Raw genomic sequence first — 20,531 nt, forward strand, 5'->3', positions numbered from 1 at the left:
CGCCCCCCGGCCCCGCCCCCCGGCTCCGCCCGCCGCAGCAGCGCCGCAGCCTCTAAGCGAAAGACTGCTCCCCGGCGGCGGGTTCCTGACCGCCCGCGTCCTCTCCCAGCCTCTGTCCCTGGCACGTGTAGGTGAGACTCCTCGTTCGCTCGTGGGGTTCTTTCTTTGTTTTTCTGTTTTTGTTTTTTAAATTTCGATGCCACGAGGGCGTTTGCGGTGGGTGACAAAAGGGAAGCAGACAAAAAGCGGGAGTGTGCTCTGTTTTGAAAAATTCAATCCTCAGTGCTATGGCTCTGACGGTTAATTACAATTAAATCTCCAGGGCATCTGGGCAAAGAGACTGCGGCGTGGGAGCCTGGCTGCGCGCGTCCGCGTCCGGCGATGCTCTGGCCCCGGCTGCTGGCTGGGAAGGGAAGGGGCTGGCGCAGCTGGGGGGACAAACGCGGCTTCCAGATCCTTGGCTCCTCCCGGAGGGACTCCCGGGATGGCAAGGAGGGGGGAGGAGGGTACCGTTGCCGTTATCCATAGAAGCGAGATAATAAATGATTTACAAAATACTCCCCAGCTCATTTCCGCCTCATCTCCCTCTCAGGAATGAAGGGAAGAACCAACCTTTACCAGATTCGAGATCTGATCCATTTCAGCCAACCTGCATAAACCGATGAGTCCAAAAAAGGATCTTTCCTTGCCGGGCACATGCTTCCTGCAAGAATGCATGTGTAGGTGTCTGTGTAGAAGTTATTCTCAATGCAGGGGAGAGAGTCTGCTGAGGATGGGGAAAATTTCTCATCCGTGTTTGGGTGCCCAGGGACAGTGACGTATTCCTCAGATTCTCCTTCTTGTTCCTGTCGCATCGTGCTGTCAAACCAGAGTGAGCTCACACCTGGACTGGCTTGGGGAGACTGCCTAAGAACTTTGCAGGTGTAGGGCATGGGTCAGGTGCTGTGGTCTCAACAATCCTGGCAGAATGCTATTTCTAAGTCTGTTGTTGAATATTGTATTTTTCCCTGCCGGGCATTCACATAATGTAAAAGCAAACAAATGCCGTCATGTTTTGGTTGGGCCCACCACCTAGTTATTCACGAAACAAATTGGAAATGGGTCTGGTTGAGAGTAGAATCAGACCTTTTCTTGCCTGTTCACCCATGCCCTGTCTTTCTTTGAACTTCTTTAAGAAATACTTGCCCCTCCGTCTTTGTTGCTGAAAGATTCGCATCTATACTCATTAAAAAGGGAAGAAATCTGTTCCTCTTCCCATTTGCTAGTTTATCTAGGCACCACTTTTATTACTAAGTCAGTTATGTAGTTATGACCAAATTTTTAAAAATTACACCATTACCAAAGAAGTAAATTTATATAGGAAAGTTCAAAGTATCATTGCAGAAAAAATGTAATTCCTAATGCTTTGATCCCAATGACAAAATATGTTTTTTAGCAGGAAGAGAGGTATTGACTCAGTTCTGAGGGGTTTGTAATTCCAAAAAAATTGCAGGTCTTCTTTCTTGGGAGTAATGAACACTTTAAATTTCTTTTAAAGATAATTTATGAAAGATAAAACTGAATGTGGTTTGTGACTGGGTTGGGCCTGTGGATTCACAGAGCTCTACCAGGGCGGATCAGCATGGGTCTGGCTGTCCCACAGCCTCTGCATGGTGGCTAAGCAGACTGAGAGAGGGACTCTGTGGTCCTCCAGTGAAAAAGTGACTGGACTGGCTTCAAGCCAATTCTGACTGCTGAGGATGACAAGGAGCCATTCCTTAGCAGCAAGGAAATTGCAGCATGAGCAGTTGGAAAAGCCATTCTTCACAGTCCAGAGAGAACCTATCATAATTAAGAGGAAAGATGGGGTCTCTTTGAGAGATCTTTTGTTAAATATAAGGAGGCAAGTCCTCTTTGCCTCTGCCTCTGACCTCAGTCAGGGTTTAAAAGTCTGCTCACCCCATAAAGCCTGGAGGAGGCACTGCAGTACTTCTGTCTCTTGGCAGCTCTTTGTTTCCAGATTTAAACTCTTCTCCGGGCAACCAGTCCATGCTGCACTGACTGCTTCTGTAGCCGAATCAAACGCTGCTCTTCCCTGCACTCTACATCATTGTCCCCTTTGTCCTGGCGAAAAAGGCATCGTCATGGCCATGATCCATCCACGCTCCCATCCTGTCATACCCCATTAGCACCAACATTCTTCATCTTCTGAGATGCTCTTGCTTGCTACTCACCCATCTTCCCACCCCTCCCCCACCCTTTCTGCGTGGTGACTTCATTTCTCCCCTCTGCAAAGCAGCTGCTGGCTCTGATTGACAGGGGCCTGTGGGAGTCTCAACATCCAGAGTCAGAATCGTGGTGCCGAAGGAATGTCAATGAGGCACGTCTCCCCACCCCAGCTTGAAGTAAGAGTAGTCCTGAGCCAACTTACATAAGTAAGACTCGTAACCAGTTCACGATGTTCAGCCAGTATTTATTGAGCACCTACCATGTGCCAGGTCCTCCTAGGCATGGGGGATACAGCACAGTGGACAACACATTTAGGTGCCCCTGCCTTTGTAGAGTTTATATTCTGGCATGTTTATATGTTGGGAGTAGGAGTGGCAGGCAGAAAGGGTATGTGTGCCAGGAGAGGTAAGATAATAAGCAAACAAAAGATCAGAGCGTGAAGATCAGATCTTACAATAAGGAGATGTTCAAGCTGCTCGCAACCAGCTACCCTCGCTGCAACTGCCGGGAACTAGTTCCTCTATAGATAGTCAGGTCTTCCCTAGGTGATGAACCTGCCTCAGTGGAAGAGCCTATCAGGACCAGGCAGTTTGGCAATGACAAGAGAAATGCTGCTCACGGGACCATGAAGGAACAAGCTGCAGCCTGACTGTGCTCCCAGCCAATTCACAGCAACTGGCTGGAGGCTGAGAGTTTTCAGTTGCTGTTCCATCATCGTTCCGATCACTCGCCAACAGTCTGAGCCAAATTCCCTTTCATTTTTACATTGGTGAGACTGTCTCCCTGAGAGGGGCTAATGGTAATTTTCAGTGGTTAATTGATAAGCATTTTATTTCCTAGTTGGCTTACTGTGTTTCCCAGAAAATAAGACCTAGCTGGACAATCAGCTCCAATGTGTCTTTTGGAGCAAAAATTAATATAAGACCTGGTCTTATTTTATCTAGGAAAAATGTCTAAGAGATACATTGTGAGTAGTACGTTTATTTCCCATTGTGGGTATTACTGGGTTCAAGGAACCAATTTTCCTGATTTCCTGATCAACTTTTCTCAGGATTCGGGATTGGGAAAGCAAAAAAAATTCCTGAGAACGGGCAGGAATTCCCACCCAGAAACCCTAACTATAATATAAGACTGGGTCTTATATTAATTTTTGCTCCAAAAGATGCATTAGAGCTGATGATTCGGCTAGGTCTTATTTTCAGGGAAACAAGATAGTACATCTAGTGATGGTAAATCAAGATGCTATTGGGAGAGTCTGACCACTCCAGACAGGTAATATATGGCCCTTTGGGTGACAAATACACTAATTAGAGAAGAATTAAAAGAATAGCAGGACTGGAGCAAGACACAGTTCACTGAAGTAGTGATGATTGAAATTGATGATTCTCCACCCTCCCAGCACAGTTCAGGTTCTTGGAAGAGGGAGATGTGTCCATGTAGGAAAAGGTGCAAAAAGTCAACTCCTGATTGTTCTTAAACCAATGGGGCAGGCCACCCTGATTTGGAAGCTTTATAAGCTGGAGGTAGCACAGGCAGCCCAGGTGTGTTTTGGTTTGGTTGGTTGTCCACTTGAGAGTTTATTTAAATTAGGACTAATTGCAACAATTAAAATCAGGAACTTTCACATGGAATTTCAGACAACCCATACCAAACGGGCTTGCACTTCTCTATGAAAGCAGTTGACTGAACAGTTGGTGTGGTAAGCGGAAGAGAGGGCAGCAGTAACTTCCTAGTTCAGATGAGACCTGAGCTCTTGTTTATCATAGTCCCCACACTCCTTATTGTGTCCAAATGCTAAGGTTTGGTGTCCTTGATACTTAGTAGCTCTTTTTCAGCCATACTTCATCCATGTACCTTACTTGTGTTCCTGCAATGAACATAAGGTCAGAGGCTTCACAAGGCTTCCTGGCATCTTTATCCACCAAATTCACTGTTCTGCTGAGTATCTGGATAGGTTTGGAGAAGGCACTGGAGCAGGGCTGCTCCAGTGACCACCTGGGAGCAAAGAATTATGAGTAAACTCTAGCGAAATCATGGCTGATGGTGAGAGGTCTGTGAACCGCAGTGAACCACCACTGTGGAGATGGGGGTGGGGGTTAGTGACTGAGTGTCTGATTGGATAGGAACTGGCCAGCAGGGACTAGTGACCAGACATTCTGCTAATGACACAGCCCTACATTGGCACTATAGCTGGGTAAGTACACTCACTCACTTTGTGGTGTTCTAAGTCTTTGGGTTTTTACTGAATGCCCAAGAGATGTTTTTTGTTTGGTTGGTTGGTTGATTGGTTGACTGGTTGGTTTTTTAAATAAAACTCCCTTTTGGGAGAGCACAGAATAGTCTCTAAGTCTGCCCAGGCTGCTATAACAAAAATACCATGTTCTGGGTGGCTTAAATAACAAACCTTTTTTTTTTTTTTTTCCACAGTCTGCAGGCTGGAAAGTCCAAGGTCAAAATGCAGGCAAATCCAGTGTCTGGTGAGAGCCTGGTTAATAGACATCTTCCTGGGTGGCTTCTTTCTGTGACCTGATAGGGCATAAAGAGAAAGAAAGCTCTCTGGGGTCTCCTTCATAAAGACATTAATCTCATTAGTGAATTCTGCACCTTCATACTCTAATCCCAAAGACCCCACCTCTTACTATGATCACATTAGGGGTTAAGATTTCAACATATGAATTTTGGAGAGTCACAAATATTCAGTCCTTACCAGTATCATATAGAATATTGAACTTTCCAGTGAGTTTCTTGTGAGGCTTGAGCCAGCATCCATATCATCCTTTGTACTGGACAGCTGAGTTTCAGAATTCCTGGCTCACTCAGGAGAATCAAAACTGCTTGAACCACCCCTTATCAGGGACGATGCCATTTTATGCTCTATCTCTGAAATGCATATCAAGATCTGCTTATCCTCCAAAGCTGATGAATTGGAACACATAAGGTTAGAGGGGCTGAGATATAAAAATAACCTTGTATAATAATCCCAGTGTATTGGATAACATTCCTGTATGGCTGCCTTAAGAGACCAAAGTAACCCTGGATTAAAACAAAATATTTGTTTTTTTCCTCGTATTACAGTCCAGAGGAAGAGGATTTATGACTGTGAGTGTGGCTCTTATTCCTTCTTTCTCATTCCTCTGCCATCCCTAGCATTTTGCCCTTTGCTCCCCACCTGCCCTCAAAAGTACTTCATCAACTTCACATTCCAGGCCCCAAGAAGGTGAAAAGGGAAGGAGAGGTACAGATGTGGAAGTTGCACACATCACATCTACTCATATCCCGTTAGTGAAAGATTAATACTAATGATCACACTTCGCTGCAAGAGAGGCTAGAAAATGTTATCCTTACCGAAGAAATCATGTGACCAGCTGAAAAACCTCCATGATTAAAGAAGACGAAAATAGATACAGGAGGAGCCCCTAGCAGTTGTGTCATAAATGAGCTTATTAAGCATAAAGGAGCTTATCAGTGTCTCTTTATTAAACTTTTCTTCAGATTCAGTCTTTGACAAAATCAGCCTAACCCTTAATTGCTACCACTGCACTCCCTCCCCCCCACCAAATCATTAATACAGTCACTTAAAAATATTTTATTAGCACAAATTGGTAACCACAATATTGCCACAGGAATACAAAAGACAGTTTGGGGAATGTAATCAATAATGTTGTATAGATTTTGTAGGGCATCAGATGGACACTAGTCTCATTAGGGAGACCACCTCAGGGAAGATGTAGATGCCTGATCACTGCACTGTACACCTGAAGCTGAAGCTGAACAATAATGAAAATCAACTATAATTTTATATATATAAATATATATACATAAATATATAAATATATATATTTATTTATTATATATGTAAATATAATAAATGTATATAAATATATATAAATGTATATATTTATATATAAATATATATTTATATATAAATATAGATATGTATATTCACAACATAGGAACAGAGTCAGTGGAACTGTAACAGTTATATATGATGTCAGAGGGGTAGTAGATGGGGGGAGGGGGATTATCACTTTGTGAGGGGTGTAAATGTCTATTACGTTGTTTTGTACCCCTGAAACTAACCATGGCCTCTTAGAACAGAGCAGTTCCAATGGAGATGGGAAAAGTGGTGAATAAATTCAAGAATTATAGGGAAAGTTTCCTTCAAGAATGGCTTAACACCAGTTATTTTAAGCATGAATTCTAGCGTCTGAGCACATCCTTTGTAACCTGTTCTTCCCCCGAAGATGGCTGAAAACCCTGAGGTTACACTGCACAGCATCACATGCATTGGTAACCTGTGGACTGGGGATGAGGTGAAAGATGGGTGCAGCCTAACTACCAGATAAAAGAGCAAAGTCCTGTCTCTTAATTCTGTAAAGTATTGCAAACTGGGATATTCTTTGTACCCTCTTTCTTATGGAAGCTAAAAGGAAAGAGAAATGTTCAGAACCTTTTACTCAGATAAAATACTATCAGCATAATACAGTGTACAAAAAGGGGGGTAATTAAGCCTTCCTCTCTTAATTGTTCATATTTTATTTTTTTAAATTTTTTTATTGGGAAATATTGGGGGACAGTGTGTTTCTCCAGGGCCCATCAGCTCCAAGTCGTTGTCCTTCAATCTTGTTGTGGAGGGCGCAGCTCAGCTCCAAGTCCAGTCTCTTTAGTTGCAGGGGGCACAGCCCACCATCCCGGGAGGGAATTGAAACGGCAACCTTGTTGTTGAGCTCACGCTCTAACCAACTGAGCCATCCGGCCTCCCCTCTGGAAGCTCAGCTGCAGCCCATTGTCTTCAATCTAGTTGTGGAGGACGCAGCTCACTGGCTTATGTGGGAATCAAACTGGCAACCCTGTGGTTCAGAGCTTGCGCTCTAACCAACTGAGCCATCGGCCGCCCTCATATCTTATTTTTGAATAAGCATTTCCCTTCTGTTCTGTCCTATCAGGTGAACAAGTACACACTAAGTATCTGCTACTTGTCCAGTCCTGGGGGTCTTCCCACTGGCAGTAAGGAAGTGTAAGAGTGTTCCTGATTTCCAAAATTTGATAATCCTCTCCTCTCTTCCCACATGTCTGTACCTGGAGAACAAAAAGAGGAGAAAGAGTATTAAGAGTGAAAAGTGTGCAGCCTCTCCACTGGTCTCCCAGCAAGTGAGAACTTTCTGGGATCTTGGGCCAACATGAAATCAGGAGACAGGTGTTCTTTAGAGAATACTAGGATACATGTGGTTGGGAAAGCTGTGCCATGTTAGGTGGCTCACTGAAAGTTGCATTCATCCATTTGAGTATAGTGGTAACGTATGACTCGATAGCCAGAAGCCTGGAGAACTGCTCCCAGACATCTGAATCTTCATCCATGGTGGGAGTAAGAATGGTTCTTAAACCCCATCTGTATCTGTAAGGCTTCCTGATCCAATTTCCTTATACTTGGCATGCCCCCAGCTAGGCTGATGGGTTTGCATAATATTATGTTTGTATACATGACACAAATATTATTGCAACACGTAAAATTTTATTCACAACAATCTCTTCTTGTAAAAGTATTTCTGCAGCACTCCAAAATATAGTGTCATGAGAAATAAAGGGAGATGAAGACTTCTGCCAAGTTGAAGATCATTTCCCAAACCCCTTTCCATATCGCCCTATCCCCTCCCTGTTGATGGCTTTGCTTTCCTATCTTTCAAGTTGAACTCATCGTTGGGACATCTTTGCATAGCTCCATCCAGGAAGAAGCTCTGTGATGTGTGGACTGTAAATTTGCTCAAACAAATCGGACTCTTCACAAGGAATAGCTAGACGTGAGGGTTAGGATGGAAGAGCCGGCACCAGTGGAAGGCCAGGGCCAGCTCCCAAGCCCCCACCAGGGCTCTCTGAGGAAGGCTGTGGCTGCTGCCCTGGCTCTGGATGGGGAATCCACAATGGGTCGCAGGAAAAAGAAGAAGAAGGAGTCCCGTCCGGAATCTGTCATCATCTACCGGTCAGAGAATGAGAAAGTGGATGAGGAGCCTGGGGAATCGGAAGGTGGAGACCAGCCTAAAGAGGAGGAAGGAGACGATTTCCTAGACTATCCTGCTGATGATGGTAAGTCTCTGGGCCCCTTGCTTTAATCAATGGGAAGGAAACCAAATGAAGATCCTCCAGAAGACAGACAGGCATTTGCTCATTGACCTATTTTTTTCTTATTGATACATTTCTTCTCACACTGTTGCAGTCTTCATTCAATGAATCGGCAGTATTTATTGAGCATTTATTATGTTCTCTTCTAGGTGATATGGAGGAGATCTCCGCCCTTTTGGAGCTCCTAATGTAATGGAAGAGACCAATTTATACTCAAAAATTAGTAATACAAGCATACTGTGCTCATCATTTAATACACATAAGATAAAGAAACAATAGTTGACTTTCACAATGATTAAGAAAAGGCAAATTATAAAAACAAGTTATAGTATTCCTTCACATTTAGGATGGCCAAAAATTGGGTAAAATATAACATCAATGTGAGGAAATGAAGGTATGCTCATATACCTCAAGTGGAAGTAGAATCTGCTTTACCACTTTGTAGGGAAATTTGTCAATATTGACTAAATTCAGAATTCAAAATATGCACACCCTATGTCCTAGAAATTCTCATTATTTATCCCATGAAACTTTTGCCCATGTGCAGAAGGAGACATGTATAAGAATGTTTGTTGCTGCTAATGAAGCTGGGGAGTATCTGTGGCACAGAGATGGATGAGGTAAATCTCTGTGTGGATCGGCCGATCTCTACGACATATGCCCACAGTGCACAAGCAGCATCCCTGCACTCAGAAGGTCAGGGGAAGACAGACAGTGAACAAGTCAGCAAATGAGAGACAATTTCAGGTAGTGGTTTGAGTTCCCAAGACAATAAACCATGGTGATGGGAAGATGAGTAACTGGTGAAGGGTACGGGGGAGAGAAGCATGATTGTGCGAGGCCTCTCTGAGGAGGGGACCTTTAAGCTGATCCGAATGACATGGAGGAGCCAGCCATGAAAAGATCTTGGACAGAGCTTTGAGATGAGAGAGGGCAGCAAAGACCCTATGGGGGGAGTGCCATTTCCCGGTTCTGGAATGGAGTTATTTCTGTTAGGGAGTGTAGAGAACAAGGGATGGTGAGAGGAGGTCAAAAAGGTAGGCAGGGGCCGAATCATTTGGGGGCCTTGCCGGTCATAGTAAACAGTTTGGGAATTATTGTAAGTGCAAGGGGAAGTCAATGGAAGACTTGTAAGCAAAGGAGAGATATCATCTCATTTATATATTTAGACAGTCACTCTGGCTTCTCTGTAAAGAATGGATTAGGAGGGGTAAGAGTGGAAGCTGATGAGAAACTGCTGTCTCAATACAGCCAAAGTAGAACTAAGTAGAAGCCTGGACTGGGGTGAAAGCAGTAGAGATAGCTGGAGAAGAGGGGCTGGATTCAGAGTGTAATCTGGAACTTGCTGATGGCTCGGAGGTAGGGAGTGAGGAAAGAGGAGTCAAGAGTGACTCCTGGGGTTTTGACAGAACAGAGAGGATAGATGGTGGTGTCATTTGCTGAGATGATGGAGACTATGAAACCATTAGGTTCTGGGGGAACAGTACACCCTTCTATCTGGACAAAGTCCCTGTCACTATCCTGGTTCCTGCTCTTTGGGTGGCTCCATTCTATCCCTCTTTCAGCCATGGGGCTAGGAGTCCAACAGGGCACAGGGAACATGCCAACTTAAAGCCTGTACTCTCCACATCCCCTCCACTTCTAGACTACATTTTATATTCCAAGAACCAGAGACTTCCCTGTTTTAGTATCTCCAACCTCACTTCTAGAGTGTCCAAAGGTTGGCTGTTAGTGTGGTGGTGGTGGTATGCGTGGTATATATGTGGATGTCTGTACATGATATGTGTGTGGTGTATGTGTGTGAATGAGTGTGTGTGTGTGTGTGTGTGTGTGTGTGTGTGTCTGTGTGTGTACAGAGCTTAGATACAAAGGTTGGGACATCCATAGTCAAGTGAGGGGACCCCACCCCCCTCAGGGAAACAGAGAGATAGGAATGAGAAGGGAAGGGGGCTGGGCTGCCCAGCAGTAAAATATGCACATAATACAGTCTTCATCCACAGCAGCTGATACTCATTAGCAATATTTTCACAACACTTGTAAACTAAAAATAAGATCACAAAGTGGTGTTTGTAGTATAGTTCTTCACACTCCTCCATATCACAGAGATTGTGACAAAATTGAGGCCCAGAAAGTAGAGAGAGAATGTGAAAAACAGGTTTAACCTGCTTCATAATTTTAGCAGTGTGGATTGAGAGTTCAATGTGGGAATAATAATACCAGTGGTCACCCTTCTGAGGGATACCTGTTCAGGCCATCATTGAATCAATGACTTTGGTTCCATGCTAGATTCTATAAAAGTAGACACTCATCATCAGCCCCAGCCTCGGGAAACAACACTGTGATGAAATGTCCACTCTTCTGATCTTGACTTCACCTCTTTGATGCCCTGCAGGTATGTGGAACATGCCTTTGGACAGCCGCTATGTCACATTAACTGGGACCATCACACGAGGGAAGAAAAAGGGTCAGATGGTGGACATCCATGTCACATTGACAGAGAAGGAGCTTCAGGAGTTGACCAAGCCTAAACAGTCGTTGAAGGAAACAGCACCTGAAGGCAGAAAGGTCTGCCAGATGGCGGCGGACCAGGGGCCCCATGTGGTCCTCTGGACGCTCGTCTGCCTGCCTGTGGTTTTTCTCCTGTCTTTCATTGTCTCTTTTTACTATGGCACTATCACCTGGTACAACATTTTCCTCGTGTACAATGAGGAAAGGACCTTCTGGCACAAGATCTCATGTTGCCCCTGCCTCATTCTCTTCTATCCAGTGCTCATCATGACCATGGCATCTTCCCTGGGCCTCTATGCTGCTGTGGTCCAGCTCTCGTGGTCCTGGGGAGCATGGTGGCAAGCTGCCCGGGACATGGAGAAAGGCTTCTGTGGCTGGCTCTGCAGCAAGCTGGGTCTGGAGGACTGTTCTCCCTATAGTATTGTGGAGTTGCTTGAATCTGACAATATTTCAGGCAATCTCTCCAACAAGGACCCCACCCAGGAAGTAGAAACTTCCACTGTCTAAACTCCCAGCACCTTACTTCCTTCTTTGGTTCCAGTAGCCTGTATACCATTCAATTTCAGAAGATTGTTTCTTGAAATTATCCCCTCCCCTTCACAGTTCTGGAAAATCCTAGCCCATATTGATCTGCCCTACCATCTTAATGGTTCCAGGAGGGCAGGGAACAGAAAAGCAATTTATGTGAAAGCAGTTCATCCAATGCACAAACTTCTTCATTCCCTGCCCTAAAATGACAATTTGTCTGGGATAGGGAGCTCAGTTATGTGTCAGTTCAGGAGCTTAAAGATTTTGCCAGTGCCTGGAACCCAGGCAAGTATGTGATTAAATAACAGGGAGAGTAAGGAGGCTCTGAAGAGACCAAGTCCACCAGTAGGTAGGGATGGAGTGAAACATTAATGAAGCAAGGCTACCAAAGTGTAGCAGAATGTAAAGATTTGTGTGTATCACTTAGAGTTTTATTTAGCTGCATATAATTAACATCCCAAAATAGAAGTTTATTTCTTTCTTGTATAGAAGAAATCTGAAGGCAGACCGTCAGGGGACCCAATGGACTCATCGGATCTAGACTTCTTTTATTCCCCTACCATTAGTGAGATGTGGTCCTCAACACCCCGGAGCTGACTACATCTGCAGCCATCACGTCCATTTTTCTGGCAGAATAGAGGAAGGGGCAAAGAAGAGAATGTTCTCCCTGGTCAAGGGAGTCCCACTCAAATACTCTTATATCTCATCAGCCAGACTTTAGTCACATGACCTCCTAAACAAAAGAGGCTGGGAAATGTAGTATTTTGACTGGGCAGTTATATGCTAGGCTAAATATTGGGGTTGTGTTAATTAAAAAGAAAAGGGAAGAATGTTTATTTTGGTAGGCAAGTAAGAATCTCAGTAATTATTTAAATACATTCAGATTCTAAACTGCTAATATAGATTTATTTATTTATTTATGCCTGAGTCTTACAGAGATTTTATATATAGATACTAGCTATATATACTATGTATATATTATACATAGATATTATTATACTAACTCATGTACCTTGCAATTAAATGCCTGTAGTGTCATGTGGTTTCAGGGTTTTTTAGAAAGGAAGAGTAAACAGTTGAGTACAACTATAAAATAGTAGCATAACTTTTATCCTAGTAGTGAAAGTGGGACTGGGTGGTGGTAATCTACTCTACAGATTAGACTGTGAAGGGGGGATTGTATCTGTCAAACTATCCACCCCAACCTCAACAGGGATTGGTAGCCCTAAGCATGAAGAAGAGTTGGCTGAAAACCTCACTCAGAGCCTTACTCACTCAAACCTTTCTGGAATATAACAACAAACAATTTTTGCTGTGCCAACACACTTGTGTCTTCCTGACCACCAGGGGGAGTAAACCAGATGAATTCAGATGAATAGGTTCTGAACTTTTTTTTTTTTCAATTCATTCCTGAGGGTTATTTCTAATTTTTAGAAAAATTGAATCCTAACAGGTCAAGCAGATTTTGGGGGTTTGGGTCCTTACAAGAAATGCTGGTGCTCATTTCTTATTCATGTCGCAGGAAATTGTTGAAAGAAATGCTCTCTCAGAGACCAGGGACATTTGCCTAATGCATGGTGCTGAACTCCTTCAGAAGAACGCCACCCTTTGAAAAACTATCATTCGTTTGACCAAAACAAAACTGTCCACATTTTTGAAGAAAATCCTGGTGCTGTTTGGTGCTTTTGCAGAGACATAAACAATTGAAATGTAAACAAAAAAATAAAATCGAATTAACATTTGTTCATTTTGTCTTTGAGTTTCTCCCCAACTGCTTTGAATGCAACAGTTTTCAAAAAACGTGTAATTGTGGTGGCCGTCCTATCGATGTATAGTGATCTTAATCTGGATCCTTATGTCTTGACTCTTTCCGTGTACCACTTATTTATGGAGATTCCATTTAGGTGGTATAGAAAATAGCTGTTTCTGCACAAGGTTCAGCTTGGGCAGGCCTCTCTCAAAGGGATAGGGGCTGAAGCCTAGGAAGTTTCCAATGAAAGGGGGTGGTGAGCATGTCAGGCACTGTGATGGATAGCAGCCACTTCTGGAACAACTCCTTAGGGATGTCTTTTTTAAAATAAATTTTATTGGGGGAATATTGAGAACAGTGTTTCTCCAGGGCCCATCAGCTCCAAGTTGTTGTCCTTCAATCTGGTAGTGGAGGGTGCAGCTCAGCTCCAAGTCCAGTCGCCGTTTTCAATCTTTAGTTGCAGGGGGTGCAGCCCATCATCCCTTGTGGAAATTGAACCAGCAACCCTGTTGTTCAGAGCTCACGCTCTAACCAACTGAGCCATCCGAATGCCCCTAGATTTGTCTTCTGATTTAACCTCACCTCCTCCCTTCCAAGCTAGTGACACTCCAAACGATTGGGAGATCCTTAGCAGATGCTATTTCACGCCTTGACCTCTGCACCTCCCATTTCCTTTGCAAAGAACGCTTTTCCCTCTTTTGAGTGCCTGAAAAACTCCTGTTCCTTCAGGAGTTGGTTCCAAAGTCATTGCATCTGTGAAGTCTTTCATTTCCTCCCATTTGAAAAGAAACAGACTTGCAGAGAAGTGAAGGGACTTTCTGGATTCATGCTCATACTCAAGGAAATCTAACGCTAGAGCTCTGACACAACGCGCTCTAGATGTTATTCTCAATGACAAAAAAACGGAAGTAAATCTTTCAAAGAAGTAGTTTGTACTTATTCAGTTCTAGACACTTGGACAGCTCAGCTGCAACAAGCTCGTCCGCCCCACTGCGGAACGCAGGGAATCTGCGCATGCTCAGAGCGTCGGCGCACAGTTTCCCCGCCCCTTCCAGGTTCCGCGGGAAGCGGCTCTTCCTACCACGCTCCGGCTCGGAGTGCGCCGGAACTGAGTTGCGGCGCTGCAGGTTCCCGCCCGGAAGCGGCGACCACGGCGCCTACGGATTGGCAACATGGCGCGGTCAGGGAATAAGGTAGAGAGAGCCAGGAACTTGGACCTTGCGCCTGCCGGGGATGGAGAGGGTGGTTCTGAAGCGGGAATCATGGGATCGCGGCGGTGCGGAGGAGGGAGGAAAGAGGACATCATGGGCCATGAGCTGGATCAGTAGGGCCGCTACCGAGGGATGAGCTGTGAGAAAAGCTGGGGATTTGTAGTTCTGAAATCTGAATTTGAGCCTCTCCTGCTCCCCATCCTCTCACCTTCCCTCCACTCCCTCCTCATCCCGCCTCTACCCCGTCAGCCTTCCCTCTTTACCCCTCCATCCCAGTCCACCCCCTAACCTCACCTGCTCCACTGCTTCTGAGCCTGGGGTTTTAAAAATCTATTAGAATGGAAGTTAGCCAGGGTAAGCCCCTACCCCGACTTAGGAAACTTCAAAGAGGGACTGTGCGTAAAATAACTTGAAATGTAGAGCATCATATTGTTACCTCCATAGTAATTACTATTTCGCATTTCCTGGAAGCTTACGCTGTGTGAGGCACAGATCTAAGCGTTTTATTCCTATGTCATTTAATCTTCACCCCGAGCCCATGAAGTGAAAACTATTTATCCTCAGTTTACAGGTGAAAACACCGAGGCATGAAAAATATGGTTAGCTCAAGGTCACCCAGTCCCTAGGTGAGACTCGCATTTGAACCCAGGCTGGCTGGTTTCAGAGCCCTGCAGAATTTCTGGGAACCTGTGACTCTCAGCGCCCCAGGTTAATAACAGATACTACAATGAATTTTTTTTAAATGATGTCTTCAAAATAGGTGGAGAGTAGCATTTGTCTGGAAGGGTCACTAGAGGGAGGTATGTTTCAGCGAGTTGTCCATCCATCCATCCATCCATCCATCCATCCATCCATCCATCCATCCATCCAAAGGCTAGGCCCTTTACTAGGCAGCTGATACACAGATAAACAAGATAGGAGTTTGAGCACCTGATGCCTAGCCCCCTCAATTCCTCGCTGATTAAAATGATTAAGAACATACGCTGTCACTCACCTCCCTTGTACCTCCTCTTTCAGCTGCCGTACATTTTGCAGCTCTAATGGAGCAGCTGTTTATGGCAAGTGGACTTGCAGCAACATTCTAACAACCTGTGTTGCTTTGGTGTATAAATGAACTGGGTTGCTATGCTGCCCAGTTTCTCTTTCCTGGTTTTCTTACTGCTATCAGAAAGGAACTCGAAGTTTTACATAGACCATACGAGAAGTTCTATATTGTGCCCTTTGGTGCCATTTTTTGGCACCCTTTGGTGCCTTTTTATTTATTTATTTTTTGATACCTGATCCCTAGCAAAAGACCTTTAGTCCTGAGTTTCCTGGTTTAAAAGTAGTATTTATGAATGTGTATTAAATAAACGCAACAACATATTTTGGGACTCTTAAATTTTTTAAAGATTTTTATGCTCAAGGCATTGAAACTATGGTATATAAGTTTTATTGTTCTCAGAGGAATTTTGTAGGCTATTACCACCTTTTCCCCAAACATGCTACCTTTGCTCCAGAAATCTCTTAATGTTATTGCATTATGTTCAATTCTTTATAAACTAGGGGAAAACTTAGTCTTTCTTTTCTATGTTGTCTGAGGTATAACCAAATTTAGAAATCATCTGTAACTTCCCTGATAGGAGCTCGTCTAGGTTTTTCAAACATTTCTAGGGTCAGGAGGTCACTGCTTTAGAATACTGTGGTTATTTTACTGATCACTTCTAAATATTATTTTTTTCTTCCTTATATGTAGTCAAACCAATCTCCTGTAACTTCTGTCTGTTGATCCTATTATCTCTCTCACAGACAAATCTTTTTATAATACAGCTGACAGATATTTGGAAGGAACTGTCATGTTCCCCTAAATCTTCTCATTTGGCTCAAATTTTTCCAAACTATTCTTAACATGTTCTCCACATCCTTCTCGAACCTCATTTTCAGTTGTAATAATCTTTCTCATAAGATGTGATGCTCAGAACTGCTCAGTTTGTCAAATGTGGTCTGATCAGTACAAAGCACAGGTGAGACTGTAAGTGTCGAATGTTAATTCTGGAAAAGACCTTAGATCTCATCTAGTCCAACAACTGCTTCCTGCCTCCATGAATTACTAGTGAAGTTAAGTGACATTCCAAGGACTTAGAGCTAATTGGTAATAAAGATAAGACTGGATTTCAGGTCTCCAGATTGCTAATCTTGTCTTTTTTTCACCATAAGCACTTTCTTTTTCTTACTTGAATTCAATAAGCTGTTGATACAACCTAAAATATTTTGGAGGAAGGAATGAGATAGGTGTGGGGAATGTAGTAGTGCTGTAGCCATGCCATACTGGTGACTCAGAGTCCATTCTGAAATTATTGCTATTTGTTCAGGTTTCCTCTAACTCATATTCAGTTAAATTTTGGGTGCTAAATACAGAATTTTACATGTATCCCTTTTAGTTTATGTTTCCCCTATTTCCTTAGTCACCCTTGCTATCTCATGACTAGGTGTCTTTATGTGGTTCCTTCTATCTGTAACTCCCCTTATTCACATGACTGACTCCTACTCATTCTTTAAGATTCACCCAAGTATCATATCTAGAAAGCCTTTTCTGCCTCTATATCCCGCCCCCAGTTTTGAGTAAACGCCCCTCTTGTGTGTTCTTTTAGTGCCCACTGCATACCTCTGTCATGGAACATTGTGCTGGTCTTATTTGTTTATGTGTCTTTGTCTCTTACTAGAATAGATTTAGTGTCTTAGTCTTCATTTTTTATTCTCCAAGTTGTTGGGGTGTATCATTTTATTTTTTATTTTTTTATTTTTTTTATTTTTTTTTAGTTTTATTTTATTTTATTTTATTTTTACATCCCTCACACCATGAACCCCTCTCCCCCCATCCACCACTACCCCGACCTCACACCGAGCCATCACATTATACACATAAAATTATAGTTGGCATTCATTAATGTCCAGCCTCTGGTGTACAATGCCATGACCAGGCATCCACAGCATCCCTGAGGTGGTCTCCCAAACAGGACACATGTCCATCGGATACCCAACAAAATCCCCAAACACTATTGAATAAGTTCCCCAAAGTAATTCTCAAAAAACCCTGAGGCCATCCTGTTGTCACCAGCCGCCCCCCAATCCCTTCCCGCTTCCCCCCAGGGGTGTATCATTTTAGCATAAGTAGGTTGTAGTAGTCACCTATTGCCACAAAAATGCTTTATAAAAAAACTACACCCCAAATCACTGGCTTACAACAAAAGCTTGCAACAAAATTCTGGCTTACAACAAAATTCTTATGCTTGTGGGTCAGCAGATCAACTGCAGTCATCTGATGTATTTTGGGCTTACCTGAGTTACTTACGTAGCTCTAGCTTGCAGGTTTTCAGATCTGCTCTTCCCATGGATTTATTCTTGGGCTCAGGCCAAAGGAGCAGCAGCTACTTGGAGCATGCACCTGTCCTGGCAGATCCTTTCTAGCTTTTAGAAAATATTAGGGGTATTTAAAGTTTTCCCATAGTGAAAATTTATCTTACATATAGGGTTTCCACGTGGGAATTCCCACCTGGAATTCTTTTCACCTTCCCGTTCCCGAATCCCAAGAAAATTTGGTCGGGAAATCAGGAAAATCGGCTCTTTGAACCCAGTAATACCCATAGTGGGAAATAAATGTACTATTCACAGTGTATCTCTTAGACATTTTTCCTGTTTATCGCCAGCTTTTCCGTTCTCAGGAATTTTTTTTCACTTTTCCGATCTGGAATCCCAAGAAATGTTCTCGGGAAATCAGGAAAATCAGCTCCTTGAACCCAAGTGGTTGGTAGTATTGGCCTTCACTTTATGGAAACAATCCATCATGGAGAACAGAAAACAGTTTACATCTCAGGAGTCGGGAACGGGAAAGTGAAAAACGTTCCTGAGAATGGGCGGGAATTCCCACCTGGAAACCCTACTTCCATATATCTCTAAGTAGAACAGTACCCTTCCCTTTATTGTGCATTCCTTAAATATCAGTACAGGTTCTTTGGGTGAAAAAAGCAAAGGGCGTATATCTTCTTTCTTTTTTTTTTAGTGATTATTATTAACATTTCTCAAATCCTCTTTGGGACTGTGTTTTCAGGCAGCTGTTGTGCTGTGTATGGATGTGGGCTTTGCCATGAGTAACTCCTTTCCTGGTGAAGAATCCCCATTTGAATTAGCAAAGAAGGTGATGACCATGTTTGTACAGCGACAGGTGAGTTTCAGATTGGACTTGACCTTGTAACTCATTTTCACTGCTTGTTGCCTCCACTTGGTAATGCAAGATACCAGCCCCAGTGTTTTGGGGAATCTGAGTGTTGTTACATATACTCCCATGTAATTCCAACTGCCCCTAGAGCCTGATATTTTTTCTCTCTTGTTTTTGGCCTCTCCACTGGGTATTACATTTTTTCATCAGAAACAAGAGGCAATGTAAAGTCATATTCAAAGGTACAGTCTCTAGAGCCAGCTGGCCTGGGTTTGAATCTTTGCTCTGCCAAGATCAGAATCTCGTGATCTTGAACAAGCCCTTCAACTATGTTGTGCCTATTCCAGTTACCTTTTGTTGGTAATATACTCTCCCCAAACTTAGTGTCTGAAATGACATTTTTAAGCAATCTTCTCTCATGGTTCTACTGGATGACTGAGGGACTCAGTTGCATGATTCTCGTTGAGGCCTGTTGTGCGCTCAGCTGTTGAGTGAGTCATCTGAAAGCCACTGGGCCGATGCCCAAGACGACGCCCTCCCGTGGTTGGCAGTTATGCCTTCTGGTGGCTGTGCACTCGGTTGGGGCAGCCCGTCAGAACCCTTACACGGGGTTTCTCCGTGTAGCGTGGGATGCTCGCAGTGTAGTAGCTGGTTCTAAGAAGGATGTCCAAAGAGACCTGCTTGTGTGGCTCTTTGTGACGTAGCTTTAGAAATCCCAGAAAGTCATTTCTGCTGCTTTCTATTAGTCAAGCAAGTCACTAAGGCCAGCTCACAGTCAGAGAGGGAAGGGGGTGAAATACACTTCTGTTGATTTCTGCCCCTTCTACCTCATAGGACTGCTAAGTCCATGCAGTTCTGTTTCATACCTGGGCACTGCTGCTCCTGGACATCTCTTCTGTTTCTTCTGGGTGTTGCTCTTCCCGCTGGGCACTACTACCTACCGCCTGTCATCCTAGGTTTTAACTGATTCTGATGACCTGGAGTCTTGAATGTGTCAAAGAAGAAAATGTCTAAACCCACTCTTGGTTAGAGTATTTGTATTGGTTGTGTTCAAGTAGTGCTGCTGTGCCCTGTGCCCCAATGTAGTGTGCGTGTGTGTTTGCAGAGGGTGCCAAAAAAATGTATACACATTTTAAAAAAAGGAAAACTATATTAAAATTGTAATACTCAATATATACTGTTAACAAAAGATGAATACAAGTCACATTTGACTTCTCCTCAAAGTGGTTACCATCAGCGTCTAGACAATTCTGATTACGGCGAACTACTGCTTGAACAACAGTGACCAAAGTGTCCATTTGTATACGTTTTTTGGCATCCCCAGTTTTCATATATATATTTTTTCATATATATCATATTTTAAAGGAAATGGTGCTTTCAATTTTTCCTTTTGCCTCTCCCCCTTCATGGAAGGCTGGGTGACAAAGTCTGCTGCCAGTCTCACGCAGCACTCAAAATTTCCTTCCCTCTCCTGACTGAGGTTTTTGTTGTTGAGCATGATTACCTTGCCTTAAGATGGGCTCTGGTCCAGGAGACAGGATTCTACCATCAGCAGGGACTTTTTCTCCATGTACATCTAGGGATTGTAGCTGGAGTTGTTAAGAGACTGGGGAATATAACAGACCAAACAAAAAGGAAGAATGAGTGACTTCTATCCTCTCCCCATGCAGCACTCTCCCCATTGATGTAAAAGGTTTAATAAGTAGGTGGGAACAGGATTGCCTGTTGTGTCCAATACTATTTTTGTTTGATTATGAAATGTTTCATAAAAGAGGCAAATGCAGAGAATAATATAATGGGAAGGTGTTTCCCCATTTTCTAGCAATATGCAATCCTAAAGTTTCGCCATATTTGTTTGATTCTTTTTTCCTTAAAAAAATTACTATAAATGTGAAACCCCTTATGTATCCCTTTGCAGTCGTCTTCTTTCCTCTTTTTTCCCTCCTTTCCTCAAAACTTATATAGTTATTACCATGCATGTTGTATACTTTTGGACATAAGTATATTTATAAAT

The 20,531-nt window shown here is 43.4% G+C and overlaps 2 protein-coding genes across 12 annotated transcripts in view; both read left to right on the forward strand.

Annotated features, from left to right (window-relative positions):
• The first annotated feature begins 13 nt into the window (after nt 1–13).
• On the forward strand, nt 14–13,107 carry TMEM169 (transmembrane protein 169). Of its 9 annotated transcripts, XM_081050960.1 has the most exons (6): nt 73–131; nt 323–719; nt 4,636–4,685; nt 5,284–5,307; nt 7,894–8,289; nt 10,718–13,101. In XM_081050960.1, exons 5-6 carry the CDS (start codon nt 8,019–8,021, stop codon nt 11,338–11,340), a joined length of 894 nt encoding a protein of 297 aa, XP_080907086.1. In that variant the 5' UTR covers nt 73–131; nt 323–719; nt 4,636–4,685; nt 5,284–5,307; nt 7,894–8,018; the 3' UTR covers nt 11,341–13,101. The 9 variants fall into 9 exon arrangements, with proteins under 9 accessions (XP_080907079.1, XP_080907087.1, XP_080907085.1 ...); XM_081050957.1 differs by lacking the exon at nt 5,284–5,307; XM_081050959.1 differs by lacking the exons at nt 323–719; nt 5,284–5,307 and having other exon boundaries at nt 40–131.
• Nucleotides 13,108–14,200: 1,093 nt separating this feature from the next.
• The window catches only part of XRCC5 (X-ray repair cross complementing 5), an 84,207-nt gene continuing 77,876 nt past the window's right edge, over nt 14,201–20,531 (forward strand). For 2 of the 3 annotated variants that reach the window (XM_081051180.1, XM_081051182.1), the window contains exons 1-2: nt 14,201–14,304; nt 18,410–18,523. In XM_081051180.1, coding sequence (XP_080907306.1) covers nt 14,284–14,304; nt 18,410–18,523 — 135 coding nt within the window. In that variant the 5' untranslated portion in view covers nt 14,201–14,283. Of the gene's footprint in view, nt 14,305–14,886; nt 15,031–18,409; nt 18,524–20,531 lie in introns of all 3 variants that reach the window. The other variant, XM_081051181.1, reaches the window with a different exon arrangement.

The sequence above is a fragment of the Rhinolophus hipposideros genome (genome assembly GCF_964194185.1).
Source record: "Rhinolophus hipposideros genome assembly, chromosome: 6".
Classification (NCBI taxonomy): domain Eukaryota; kingdom Metazoa; phylum Chordata; class Mammalia; order Chiroptera; family Rhinolophidae; genus Rhinolophus; species Rhinolophus hipposideros.

What these genes read in the sequence shown, in the direction of transcription:
- TMEM169 (XM_081050953.1), top strand. Translation starts at nt 8,019, where the DNA reads ATGGAAGAGCCGGCACCAGTGGAAGGCCAGGGCCAGCTCCCAAGCCCC. An exon ending in AGACTATCCTGCTGATGATG is followed by an intron (nt 8,290 to 10,717) that starts GTAAGTCTCTGG and finishes GATGCCCTGCAG; the next exon opens with GTATGTGGAACATGCCTTTG.